We start from the raw sequence: 12,662 nt of genomic DNA on the forward strand, positions 1-12,662 counted from the left end.
AACACTTTATCCCTTCATCTTCTGGGCACAAACTGCCCTCAGTGAAGGGTGGGGAAGAAAAGATTGCATTTGCAGAGCCCAGAAACCATCTTCCACTTGAACAAACTCACTTGTGGGCGTGACAGACGTAACCATTCAATTCTTCTTTCCGAACAAACAGCTCCCAGCGCCCCACCTCAGAGCGTTTCAGTAACTAAGAACGATGGGAACGGGACAGCAATCGTGGTGACGTGGCAGCCACCCCCTGAGGACAACCAGAACGGGATGGTGCAGGAATATAAGGTACAGCTGGCACGGCTGGGTCCCCTGGCAGAGGGAGCGTGGCCAGGTGGAGAGGGAAGGGCTGTTCGTGGGTGCTTGGCTCCATCTCCTGGTTGCAACGAGAAAATGGGAGAGACAGTCACTGCTTGGAATCAAACTCCATCTTTTTAGGGATTCTGCCTAGGTGGTGTCAGGCAATTAAAGCATCCTCCATAAATCAAAGCAAAGGGTCAACACTCTTAATTAAAGCAGCTCCTGCTTTGCCTCCATTATGACTTGGGAAGAGCACACACAGGGAGAGAGGGAACCATACCTGTTTGAGAGCCCCTTTGTGACTCTAAGACACTGGCCAAGGTAGTAAATATAAACAGGCTTAATGAGTTGAGAATCTCAGGGATAATAATTAACACTGTTAAGATCTGAGTAAATTATGCGTAACTGGGTAGTTAAAACAAATGGAAAACTTTCAAGGAAAGAATGTGCTTCTATGATAATAAATCTATTCCTGCATAGAAATTTTTTCTTTTCTTCCAAACACAGTTCTCATTATGTTGTTTAATTTTTGACAAATTGAAAGCACATTAAAAATATTTATTGTTTGTCATTCATTTATGAACACAGACTATTTGCATTTCAAAATTTTTTGGTGGTAATTTACATAGCAAAGTAAATGAGGTTTATTTTTCCTAAGCAAGCTAGAGATGTTTTAAATGTAGATATCAAGTAAGCTTTGTAATCATGGAAGGGCAGGAGGTTTTGTTTTAGCCCCCTGCAAATGCAGATTATTGAGAAAATCTTTTAAATGGGAAGGTCTTGGCTATTTTTCAGGTTTTAACACAGTGCTATAAACCTATATTTCTAGCCATCAAAACTCATTCTGATTTTCTTCTCAGTAAAAATGGGAAAGGGAAAAGATTTATAAGCTTCGTGGTCAATTTAGAATAATAAAACCCTTTTCAGAACCTGGTCAACTGGTAAAATAAAATCTGTTTATGACTTAGTTTCATATATATAACACAATGTAATTTGAAAAAATACTTATGAAGTTATTTTATTTAAAGCTAGACCTTGAGAATTATTTACAACAAGAAACTGCATCAGAGGCATGTTAAGGTTGCAATGACACAATAATAAAAATCAGTAAATTCACATTTCTGAGTGGATATAATCCATACCCCACCTCCCAAATCCCAGGATTTTGAGGTGACAGGTTCTCAGGTGCTGGAGCAAGCACACTGTAGTGCTTTTTTAGCAGTAGGTGGCACAGTGGCATGTTCTGCATCTGTATTTGTTGCATTGATGCCATTGTTTTCCTTTGTGCTTTTCACCATGGACAGAAAAATGACGTAAAAAAAAATCTGTGAAAATATATATGCCATTCCTACTGAAGGTGCTATATGTAATTACTGGTTTTGCCAAAAAAACTACTGAAATGCAGAACTGGTGATTTTAGATTAAGAACTAATAATAAGAAAAAAATTCAAATGGAAGACTTATGAAATTTTCTGTTTTCTCTTCCCCTTTTGTTTTTCTATCTTCTTTTTTCTCTCAGAAAATAAAAAACAAAGGTATGCATATGTGGGGCAGGTCATTATTTTCTCAGCAGCTCAGATCAAAGGCAAGAGTGTACTTACTTTAATTAAAGGATAAAATAAATAGGAAGAAGGATACTATCTTAATTGAAGAATTGTCAGTAGCATACACAAAACCCCAGAAATTCAAATTCACAGCATAAGTAATTTTCTCCTTGCCTAACACCAAGTTTTAAATTCTCTTGTTCTACTAATTCTCTCTTCCCTTCCGTGTCTGTTATAATGTGAATTCATTCTTTTATAAAATTCGAAAGGTTTATTTTCACTTGCCTATTTATGTATGCAGTCAAATGTAGGATGGCAAGTACTGAACAACTTGATGTTTGACCTGACATTCTTGTTTCATGCACTTCCCCATGTACTTGAGCACCTACAAACAAAAGCTTTTTTTTCTGAATGAGTAGTTCATGATTACAAGTACATAATGAAATAAATGTTTCATTGTTTGCACATGCACCATTTTACAAGGTAGCAGTAATAATTTCTGTGAAATTGACTTAAGTCTAAATATAGATTTGAGCCTTCTGTTCCTCACTTGAATTCTTATTTATATAAGAGAATTTTTCTGCTCTTATATTAGTAATATATTATTAGTAATAGTTTTACCCCTAGCACTGATTGAAACAGTCTCTATGTAGTGTCAGAACACAAAAAGGAGATTCTCTTCATGTGCTCTGACCTGCTCTGCAGCAGCACTTACACATATCCTGTGCTGGGATTCGATTTCAAAGGAACTTAAAATGCATTTCACATCCTCAGTGTCCCACTAGCCTTGTTGCAGTCCATGGCATCCAGAGGAGGAAAAAGGGTCTTTATAATGCCCTGAAGGTGAGATAAAATTTCCAGTGTACAGGAGGGGCTGTAGCAATTGTTCTAGATGTGAAAGTCTATCCTCCTCACCTGGCAGTCTCCACAGCAGCAGAATTGCACCAGGGATTAAAAGCAGCTATCTGGGTACTAAATCTTTTAGGAGCTCCATATGTTGAAAGCAAAATCTTCCCTCCCATCTACAATAGGCCCAGGTTCTGATGTGCTGCTCTTCTCAGCCAGGTTTGCTTCTTTACAGATAAAGTATTGAATTTAACTAATTTAACTCTCTGAATAAATGTTCTTTGTAGAGCTATACATTTGTGGAAAAGGCACAAAAAAGAAATAGGCACAGCTTCATGACTTTTTTTAGCAGATGTAGATTAGCTGCTACTTCACCTTGAATAGCAGTTGTGAGTTCAGCCATCCTCCTAAAAAGCATTTGCCACATCAGTAGTTCAGGCCTAAAGAGATAAAGATATCTCATCATTTTGTTTCTCCTTGCCATTTAATGTCACTGATGGAATATATGAAGCTGTGATTTGAAGTTACTAGATCTGTATCTTGGTCAAAACCAAAAAATGAAATCTGATATCATGCCATTGTCTCCATTAGAAGACAGCATATCACTCAATATTTGCCCATTGCTGCCATCTAAAAAAAAGAGAAAAAAAGAAAAACCAAGACCATTTGGATTCCAGCATCAGTTCTCTTAAGATGTCATGTGATGACAGACTTGCTTGTGTGCTTGAGTGACACATAATTCCTGAAGAAGAGAATTGCAAATTCATTTAACTGAACGCTCTGACTTTGTTGTTTATGTGAACAGTTCTTGGCTGTGGGGCTTCCCTTATTTCTTCCATGCTTGTAGTTTCATTAGCACTTGTTGAACTCTAAATGAATTGTGATAAACTCATCAAATAATGGTATGGTTAAAGCAGCAACCCCTTGACGAAGGGAAGAAATGACGCATTTGAGTCTATGATATTAGAATAGAAGGTTAATTAATTACTTTATTGTATTGTTCTATACTATATTACACTACATCTAAACTGAAATTGCACAAGCACTCAACTCCACTGAACAAAATTTTGTGACTGTTTGCTGACCAGCAGTCTGAAGATGCTCTTGGTCTGATAGGCCAAGGAAACAAAACCCCATCACTTTGGGTAAACAATCTCCACGTTGCATTCTACTATGGCACCACACAGGCACAGCAAATGAGATAAGAATTGGTTTTCCTTTCTCTGAGGTTCTTCACTGTGATTCTCAGAAAATATCTTTGAGAAGTTGTGCCTTGCTTTTCTCAGTGAAATGTAGCCACATAATGGTAGCAGTTGGAGCAGCTCATTGGAACAAGAAATGTCTTTTCAGTATTCATGAAGGGCCTAGGACAGCAATCCACAACTGCAGATGTTAGAACAGTGACAAAGTGTAAATTACTTCATCCAGAGGGAAATAATGCCTCATTTTCCCTCCTTCAGAGCTGAATTCTGAGCACTTTCGTGTGCCTTTGCTCCCTGCAGGTTTGGTGCCTGGGCAATGAGAGCCGCTACCACATCAACAAGACCGTGGACGGCGCCACCTTCTCCGTGGTCATCCCCTCCCTCGTGCCCGGCATCCGCTACAGCGTGGAGGTGGCTGCCAGCACTGGGGCAGGACCTGGGGTGAAAAGTGACCCCCAGTTTATCCAGCTAGGTAAGCTTCCTGGTAATCCTGCCTCTTGGTGTGGGTGGTTTCTGTTTGTTTGCTTTCGTCTTTTATGGCACCAGAAATGCTTTGGAGACGACAGGTGAAATGGATAGTGTTACTTGATCTCAGGAATAGCAGGGTTTGGCATTTCTGGTTTTAAACTTGCCTTAGAACTGCATTCTAAAGGTGGGATTAGAACAACACAGGGGTGTTCTTAAATCTCCCAGCTCAGCAGTGCTTTTTAGTTGTTGACTTTTCAAAGTGAATTTTCACCCTTAAATCTTGTAGGGGAGCGTGAATCTCTAGGTGTTAAACCACTTTAGGGATGTAATTTGTCTTGACCACATTTTATCATTATAGAAGCAGAAAAAAAAAGCATCCTAAAATTAGGCACGATAAATATCAACTATGTGTGGAAGCTAGTAAATAACGTGAGTACAGGAAAAAAGATGTACACAAATTATGTATAAATTTGACCTTCTAATCTCATTTACACCAAACATTGCTGTCATAAATGTTGACCAGGGACATTGCTCCTTGATGTTTCTGGGAAAAATGCATCTTTGCTATTGGTTAGCTGAAGATTATTTAAAGTAGCTTTAAGTATAGTCATATGCTGCTTTATAGTATGCCTGGAGCAAAATACCTTATCATTGCAGTGTGTAATTATGAAAGCAAGCTCAGCATGTTGCTTTGGACTTTATGTCCTCTCTGTCTCTGTATCATTAGTAGATCTACCTTCTTATTTCACTTGTTGTATTTAAAAATCTATAATTAAGAGCGTGTGAAAACAAGACAGAGCAACTAATATGGAAAATTACTTGCACATTTCCTTAGGTATTAAAAGGAAGGCCATCTTTAGCTTACTTAAATTAGACAGGTATATGATTCCCAATTACATTGATGGAGATGTTACAATAAAGGTGCACACAGCTTGTATGATATTCCATTAATATGGAATTATAACAGGAAAGCCATGTAGTTATTTGTTGGATTGTTCCTCTCTACAGCCAGCTACCATTCACAGCTTTCTGCAGCCAGTCAAAATCAAGCTTATTCTATATGGCTTAGGGTTAGAAAATTCTGAAAATTTTGAAAATTCCTCATAAACAGTGAGGTTTATGAGGATAACCTCAAATCTTCAAGGACTCCATAACCACTTCTTTTTTTACCCTTTTATGTGATGATATGGAAATTCTAAATGAAGGTGAATTTAATAAAGAAACTTAATCACTTTGAGGTTTGTGAAGTGGAAAAATAAACTAATCAGACTGTCAGGGTAAGGTTTTTGCCCACTTCTGTGTTCCTGGCCTTTATTGTTACTATGTTAGAAAACAAGAAGAGATCCCACACCTTGAGAGGTGTTCAGTGTTCAAGTCTGGTAGAATACACATATTTCCCCATGGTTGGAGTTTGCTTTCACTGCTTACCGCTAATTAAGTGGCATGGCCAAATCTAGATGTATTTTAGTAAATCCCATAATTTGGTTGTTACATGGCAAAGATGTGGAGACAGGACTCTTGTGGAGATCCATGCCACAAGAAAGAGAACAATGAAATATCTAGATGGTGCCACAACCGTTGCAGCAGCTGCAGGAGGCTGCTGAAAATTAGTGCTTAAATTCAAGTGTTAGCACTCTTTGATAGCACAGATCAACTTAAATCATCCAGGTAGAAGTGTGGCTGCAGATTATTCAACTCTGCCCTGTGATGCAAGTTCTCCTCCAGCCCCCTCAAGGAATTGGATTTCTACTTCTTAGAAGTGCTCCCAGCGTGGGGGTGGAGCAGAGATTTTTGGGTAGTTTTCTGAAGAAAGAAAATTAATTTGTTGATGTCATCAGTTGGCACTTTTCACCAGCAATAAATTACATTATTACAGAGAGAGGGAAGAGAGGCCAGGGAGGGGGAGGAAAGAGGACTAAGATGCTCTTTGTAGAAGGTTTGAAACAGTCCTGACATGCTGTATGTATGTGCTCTAAGAACTGTGTGACAGCTTCCAGTTACTATATTTCTGCCCTGCTCCCAACTATTCCTTTCCTGATACCTGAATTAGTGCAATTCTTCATTAGGAAAAAAAAATATATAAATAGGAATTCCATGTGTGAAAACAGAATCTACAGTGTGATTCTGAGGTTCACTTTTTAAATAAGAAGTTGTCATTAAATAACAACTTCTCATTAAAATCTATCCCCTTATGATACAAAAACACGAGAGCGGGCCGTGGCTGGGTCTCCTCTTTGAGCCTGCGTGGGATGCTCCCAGGTTGGTGGCTCAGGGACACGGCTGGGCAGAGCCTCAGCGGGGCGTGTGACAGGGGGAAGTGTCGCCTTTCCAGGGCAGCCTTCCAGGAGGAGAGGGGAGGACAGGAGGAGTTGGATTCCCCGGGAGCTGGGGCGTGCAGCGCGGTCCCACGCGCCAGCTGAGCTGTGATAAATGGCCTTGTGCACACACTTAACCTGTTACAGAGACAGGTACAAATTGTAATCTCCAAGATCTTTCATTTTCCATGTCCCTGCTGACATGAAGCAGCTCACTGAGCTGTGCTACCCCAGACTTCCCGTGCCACCAGGGACAAGGCAATGAAATAACTTGCTTGTTATTCATAAAATCGTGAGATCCAATGAAAAATTATGTGTCTCCTTAAAACACCCTGCATGAAGCTTCTGAATTTTCCTCTTGGCTTTTGAATGAATTTTCCTCTTGGCTTTTCAATGACCTTTCCTCTTGGCTTTTGAATTTTCCTCTTGGCTCCTCTTTTACTGCTTTCCGTGGAATTCCAAGGACTGAAAACAAATATTTGTTTGTTTGTTTGTTTTAAAAGAAAAGATATTCTACATAAAGAAAGACTGCAAAAGTTTTGGTGTTAAGAAAAAAAAAAATCCATGAGACCTAGCCACAGCTCACTATATTATGCCTGTAACAATGTGCCGTGGAGAAACAAAATCACAGAATTTCAATGGAACCTTTTATTTCCTTCTTAAAACACCCTGCATGAAGCTTCTGAATTTGCATCTTGGCTTTCGAATGAGCTTTTAGTGCTTTCTGTGGAATTCCAAGGACTTAAAAAAATGTTTGTTTATTCCTTAAAAAGAAAAGATATTTTACATAAAGAAAGACTGCAAAAGTTTTGCTGTTAAGGAAAAAAAAGAATCCATGAGACCTAGCCACAGCTCACTATATTATGCCTGTAACAATGTGCTGTGGAGAAACAAAATCACAGAATTTCCATAGAATCTTTTATTTCCTTGTCACAACATGTAACTTAAAGACATTGTTTACAAAAGTGCTCTGTACAGAAAGATGAGAATTAGCAAAAAATGTTTTGCTGATCTGTAGCCTAGCTTTTGTAGAGTGATGGGATACTGCCTGTGGTAGCTTGGCAGCATTACCTATGCTTGTTGACAGGTAAGTGGTAACATTGGAACATGTGATGTATTTGTTTTTGGTACCAGCTCTGAGAAGCCCCACAATTGCAGTTAATGTTACTCTTAAACACATAATTTGTGTGAATATACGGTGTGCAGTTGTTTATTAAGAACTGTCTGCACAATTACTGTAAATAGTGAGTGTATTATTCAACCAGAGGATGTCTCAAGTGTACAAAACACAAGAAAGTCTCATTGAATCTTTATTATTTTAACTGCTACATTTAGGAGACGTGATTTGTGAACTAGCTAGCATGCCTCCAGGTTATTATTCTGTCAGCCCTAAAGGTACTTTGAGTGTGATAGTTGTGAGGGGCTTTTTGTTGATATTTTTGTTTGTGGCCTGCAAACAACTTAAGAAAGTAATCTTTATTTATACCCTTCACAGCAAACCCTTTCAAATCAGGCTGGTGCTGTCACCTCAGGCTGTATGTTGTAAGACTGAAGTGTACAACTGATATTTTATCAGTTTGGGAAACATAAATCTAGAAAGGGGACAAAATAGCATATTCTTACCTTGGTAATATTTCATCAAATAATTTTCATATTGCATCATGAACATGCATTTGAGGTAACACTCAAACAATATGTTACAGGTTTTAGGTGTTTTACATGTTTTTAACTGCCAGAATGAACAATGTCACCACCATTTATATATTCCTACTCAGTGTTTGTACATTTTGTATGCTGAATGAGGCATACATATGGAAAAATACCATTCCATAGGTTATACGTGCACAAGGCAAAGTTCAGTTACTTGCACAACTTTGAACCTGTCTTTTTTGAATCTTTGGCATTCCAGTAATAAATGAATATTAATCTTTTATTTATCATTTAGCAACTTAAATCTTAGTTTTCACATTATTATTATTTATATCAATATTTAACACTAGAGGATTAGAGGTTCCAGTTCTTCTCTACGTAAATTCTAATTAGTTTCCATTGAAGTTTGAAACTTGGAGCTTCAAGACATTCAAATCAAGCAGCTTGTGAGCAATAGCCACAGCAGCATTATCTGTGATTAAAAAGCTAGCTCTTATCTTGGGCTAGAAGAAGGGATGAGTCACTGTGATAATATGCTGGTTTCAGGGAGCTGTGGGAGCAGCCTGCTCCAACAACTCTGAGGCATTTCCAAGTCCATTAAATGCTGGGGCTGCTGCTCTGGCAGTGGGATGCACTTTGCCATAGAATGTTTATGTTCCCATATTGTTTTGGCACAACTCCCTGAAGAGTGCAAGCAGGAACAGGAATGTTCATTATGAACCATTTATATATCAGTCAAAGTTCCAGAAATTTCCTTGGATTAAGAAAAACTAGGGCTTTTTTTTTTTTAGTTCAAGAGTTATTTCCAAGACTGATCATTCAGGATCTCACAGGGCTGTTAAACAGAGGGAAGATGCCCTTCTCAAAAAAAGGCTTCCAAGATAATGTTCCTGTAAGAGTTTAGTGGTGAGGAGGTCACTAAATTTCATTCTCTTTACATTTAGCTAATTTTGAATTACAAGAGGAGTAGGATGTAGTCAAATGTGACCTCTTGAAATGCCTTCCATCTCCTCTTAGGCGGTTTATTTGACTGTATGTGAACATAGATGCATTTTTCTCTTTCCCATATGCATAGGTATATACCAGCTTATGTAGTGGCTCTAACAGTCCACCCATATTCAGTGTGCCAGAAGCGTCATTTCTTAAAAGAAAGTTCATTGTTATGCTGTTCTTGCAAGTAAAATAATAGCATGAAATTAATGTTAATTTAAAATTAGGATAATAAAGATTCTTCAGGATTTTATAATATTCAGACACACATTGACTGAGCAATGCAGACTGTGTATAAAAGTGCTGTGTTTCTATATGACTGAATTGTTGACATGTTTAGAAAACATTCTTACTTGGTTTTTGAGCTTGTGATTATTTTTTTCTCCTGGATTTATTGTTTTAAAATACCTATTTTAAGAATGAGGTGAAAAAATATATATCACTCTTATTTATTCAGGACCAGAGGCTCTCCATAAATGTTTTATTCTGTTCCATTAAGTTGTATAAGGGACTGTAGCTGTTTAAGACCACAGAAATCACTCCTTTTGAAAAGGAGATTGACGGTGCAAGTTTTCATATCTTAATATGGCCTCAGCTGCAGAGAGACAAAAGATGAGATGACAGCTTTAATTCATTGGTCACAGTGTACTTTATACATTTAAGCCCATCTGGCCACTTGTGTGGAACTTCACTTGGCTGTCTCCATAAAATCTGAAGCAACCCATCTTAACCTTGCACAAATAGGCGTGAAATCCATAAACCCAGCAGACACAAAGAGTGTATTAGTAAGAAAAGAATGAGTCTGCCTGGTGAACTTTTAGGCTAGGCAGCGCACTTAGGATCATAGAAGATAAAGGGAGCTGGAAAATGAAATAAAATTTCCAATAAGGTAGCAGTCAAGGGTGGGGGTGATTTCTGAGAAAAATAGATATTTGACTTCAAGGTTGCAGAAGCTGGAATCTGGAACCCTTCACTGGGAGAAGCTGTTACTAATTTAACCTTTTCCTTTCAAAAAGGTATCCTTTTCCAGAGGAAATAATTTGTTGTGATTCGATCTCTTGTTTGTATTGCAGCTTATTATATTTTATGTGGGCTTATTTTGGCATAATGCAAGTTGTCATCATAAAAAAATTCTATTCACTGCTTAGTTCACAGGGAAAAGATACTGGTTTTAAGCAAATAGGTTTTTATTTCTTACATAGTTCATATTAATAGAATTGATATGCACCTTTCTCCTTAAAACACCAATCTCTCATTCTGAATTTGATGTCCCTACCAATAGTACAAAGCACCTATCTCTTAGATTTATACAGGAGTAAAAGTGGGTATTTCAAAGGCCAAGCTGTGGAATGTGTAAAGCAATATCCGCTCTGAGTAAAGGCTTTGAGTTCTTGCCCATGCCCTGTGCAGTAATGAAATTTCAAGTGAGCACTCACTGTGGTGGTAAAGCATCAGGAAGGCAGAATTTTGGCTTTGAGTCCCTTCACTTCAGTCAGAAAGCTTGGTCACTAACTGGGTCTTCTTACTGCTGTTCCCAGAAAGTTGCTGCAAAAGTTCAGTACAGAAAGTAAAGACCAGAAAAAAACAATTCTGAAAGGTGCTGTGTTTATGAAAAAAATAATTAATACTCTGTGGAAAAATGCATGTTCTTTATTTTGATGTGGGGTATTTAAGGCTAAACTGGTTTTGAAAAGCATTGCTTGTTCATTACCAATGAAACTCCTTGGCTGTTTTTAGCAATTCATAAATAATTTTTTAGTTATCCTTTAGCTTTTTTATCCGTATTTAAGGGGGCAGGATTAGTTATTTTGTAGTTTTACTTTTCTACATACTTTTAAATATTCAATCTTTTTCTAATTGAGGTCAAAGTGAGAGACTGCAAGCAGTGCATTAGACTGTGTAATACAAGATTTAGGTTATCTATCAAGAACTGCTAGATTAAAATATCTTCCTCAATACCAACTTCATATGAATGTTGTTTAAATTTGTAACTGATTTTCGGTTCTGAGAGTGGATGTCTGGGGAGCTGACTTGGACCCATTCAAATTGCTACTCGTGTTTTTCTCACTTGGTGTGTTTTTTGCTGATTTTCTGAATAATTTTCTGAAGCTGATGTTGCTTTTTTAAAATGAAAGAAAAGTAAAATATAGCAGATCACAGGTTTGTTATTTAGGAGCCTTTCTATTTGTATACCTAGTAGCCTGATTTTAGCAGTTTTTGTAAGCAAACAAAAGTCAGTGATACTGGAGGTACCTGTCTTGTACGGAAAACATACCACTTTTGTCTAGACCTGTAGAAGTGAGATTTTGAAGAGCAATCTTAAGGATTTTACCTTGAGAAACTGGACTGCAGTGATGTCAGCTCTTTTCATGCTCCCTCTTACAGCTGTTCATTCAAATTAATTGGCTGTTACGGGTGTCTCTGTTTCAGATTCTCATGGAAACCCCGTGTCTTCAGAAGATCAAGTCAGTTTGGCCCAGCAGATTTCTGATGTAGTAAAGCAGCCTGCCTTTATTGCTGGAATTGGTGCAGCCTGTTGGATTATCCTCATGGTGTTCAGCATCTGGTTGTATCGCCACAGGAAGAAGAGGAATGGACTCACGAGTACCTACGCTGGTATCAGAAAAGGTGCCCTATTATCTGTTTCAGTCTGAAATAGGATAGCAAACAAGCTGCTGAATGCCTGTTTGCTGCCTATTTATTTTGTCATCAGTCTCTTGTTCTTCTCAGGCTCAAATAAGGAATTACCAGCTTGCTTCAGTGCGTTCATGAAGTGTGGGTCAGGAGCCTGTGCAGAGAAAATATTTACATAATGTGCTAAGTCTGGCTTTAGAGCATAAGTCTTGAGCTGAATACCAGGAGTAGCTTTCTATAAAGATACTCCTACAAATGAGAAAGTTAAAGATGGGCTTCCAATGTGCCCTTGCTTTCTGACACTGTGTCATCTGAAGAGGAGCCATCTGGCGTGGGTGGCAGCTCCTGTCCCCCCATCCAGTGCTTTGCCTGCTGCTGGGAGTGCTAACAGTGGTGTCCATTGCAGTAACACTTTGGGTGTGGGTACTTGAATTTCTCCTCTTCTGGGGGAAGTGTGGCTGTTTGCAAAAGCACAGCGGTCAGTCTGCTTTCCAAGACTCTTTTCATAAATGTTGTTTTCAGACCCTTGGCTGGGACTGGGTTCTGGGGCTATCCCATCCTGCATCTGTGTTTAGTTAGAATGGCAGCAGTGGGGCTAACTTAAAGCACTTCTCATTTCCATGTTGTTTCATGTTATTGATACTTCTTATATATCACATTGTCAGTGGTAAAGCAGTGCTTTTCAATATACACTCTGAAAAAACTAAAATCTCTACCTG

General features: G+C 38.3%; 1 protein-coding gene across 4 annotated transcripts in view; it reads left to right on the top strand.

Annotated features, from left to right (window-relative positions):
• Positions 1-12,662, top strand: part of ROBO1 (roundabout guidance receptor 1) — a 680,447-nt gene that overhangs the window by 628,968 nt on the left and 38,817 nt on the right. For all 4 annotated transcript variants that reach the window (XM_058043544.1, XM_058043535.1, XM_058043553.1 and 1 more), the window contains 3 exons: positions 161-282; positions 4,187-4,358; positions 11,740-11,937. In XM_058043544.1, the coding sequence (XP_057899527.1) occupies positions 161-282; positions 4,187-4,358; positions 11,740-11,937 (492 nt within the window). The remainder of the gene's footprint in view (positions 1-160; positions 283-4,186; positions 4,359-11,739; positions 11,938-12,662) is intronic.

Source organism: Melospiza georgiana, chromosome 2 (assembly GCF_028018845.1).
Source record: "Melospiza georgiana isolate bMelGeo1 chromosome 2, bMelGeo1.pri, whole genome shotgun sequence".
In the NCBI taxonomy this organism is placed as follows: Eukaryota; Metazoa; Chordata; class Aves; order Passeriformes; family Passerellidae; genus Melospiza; species Melospiza georgiana.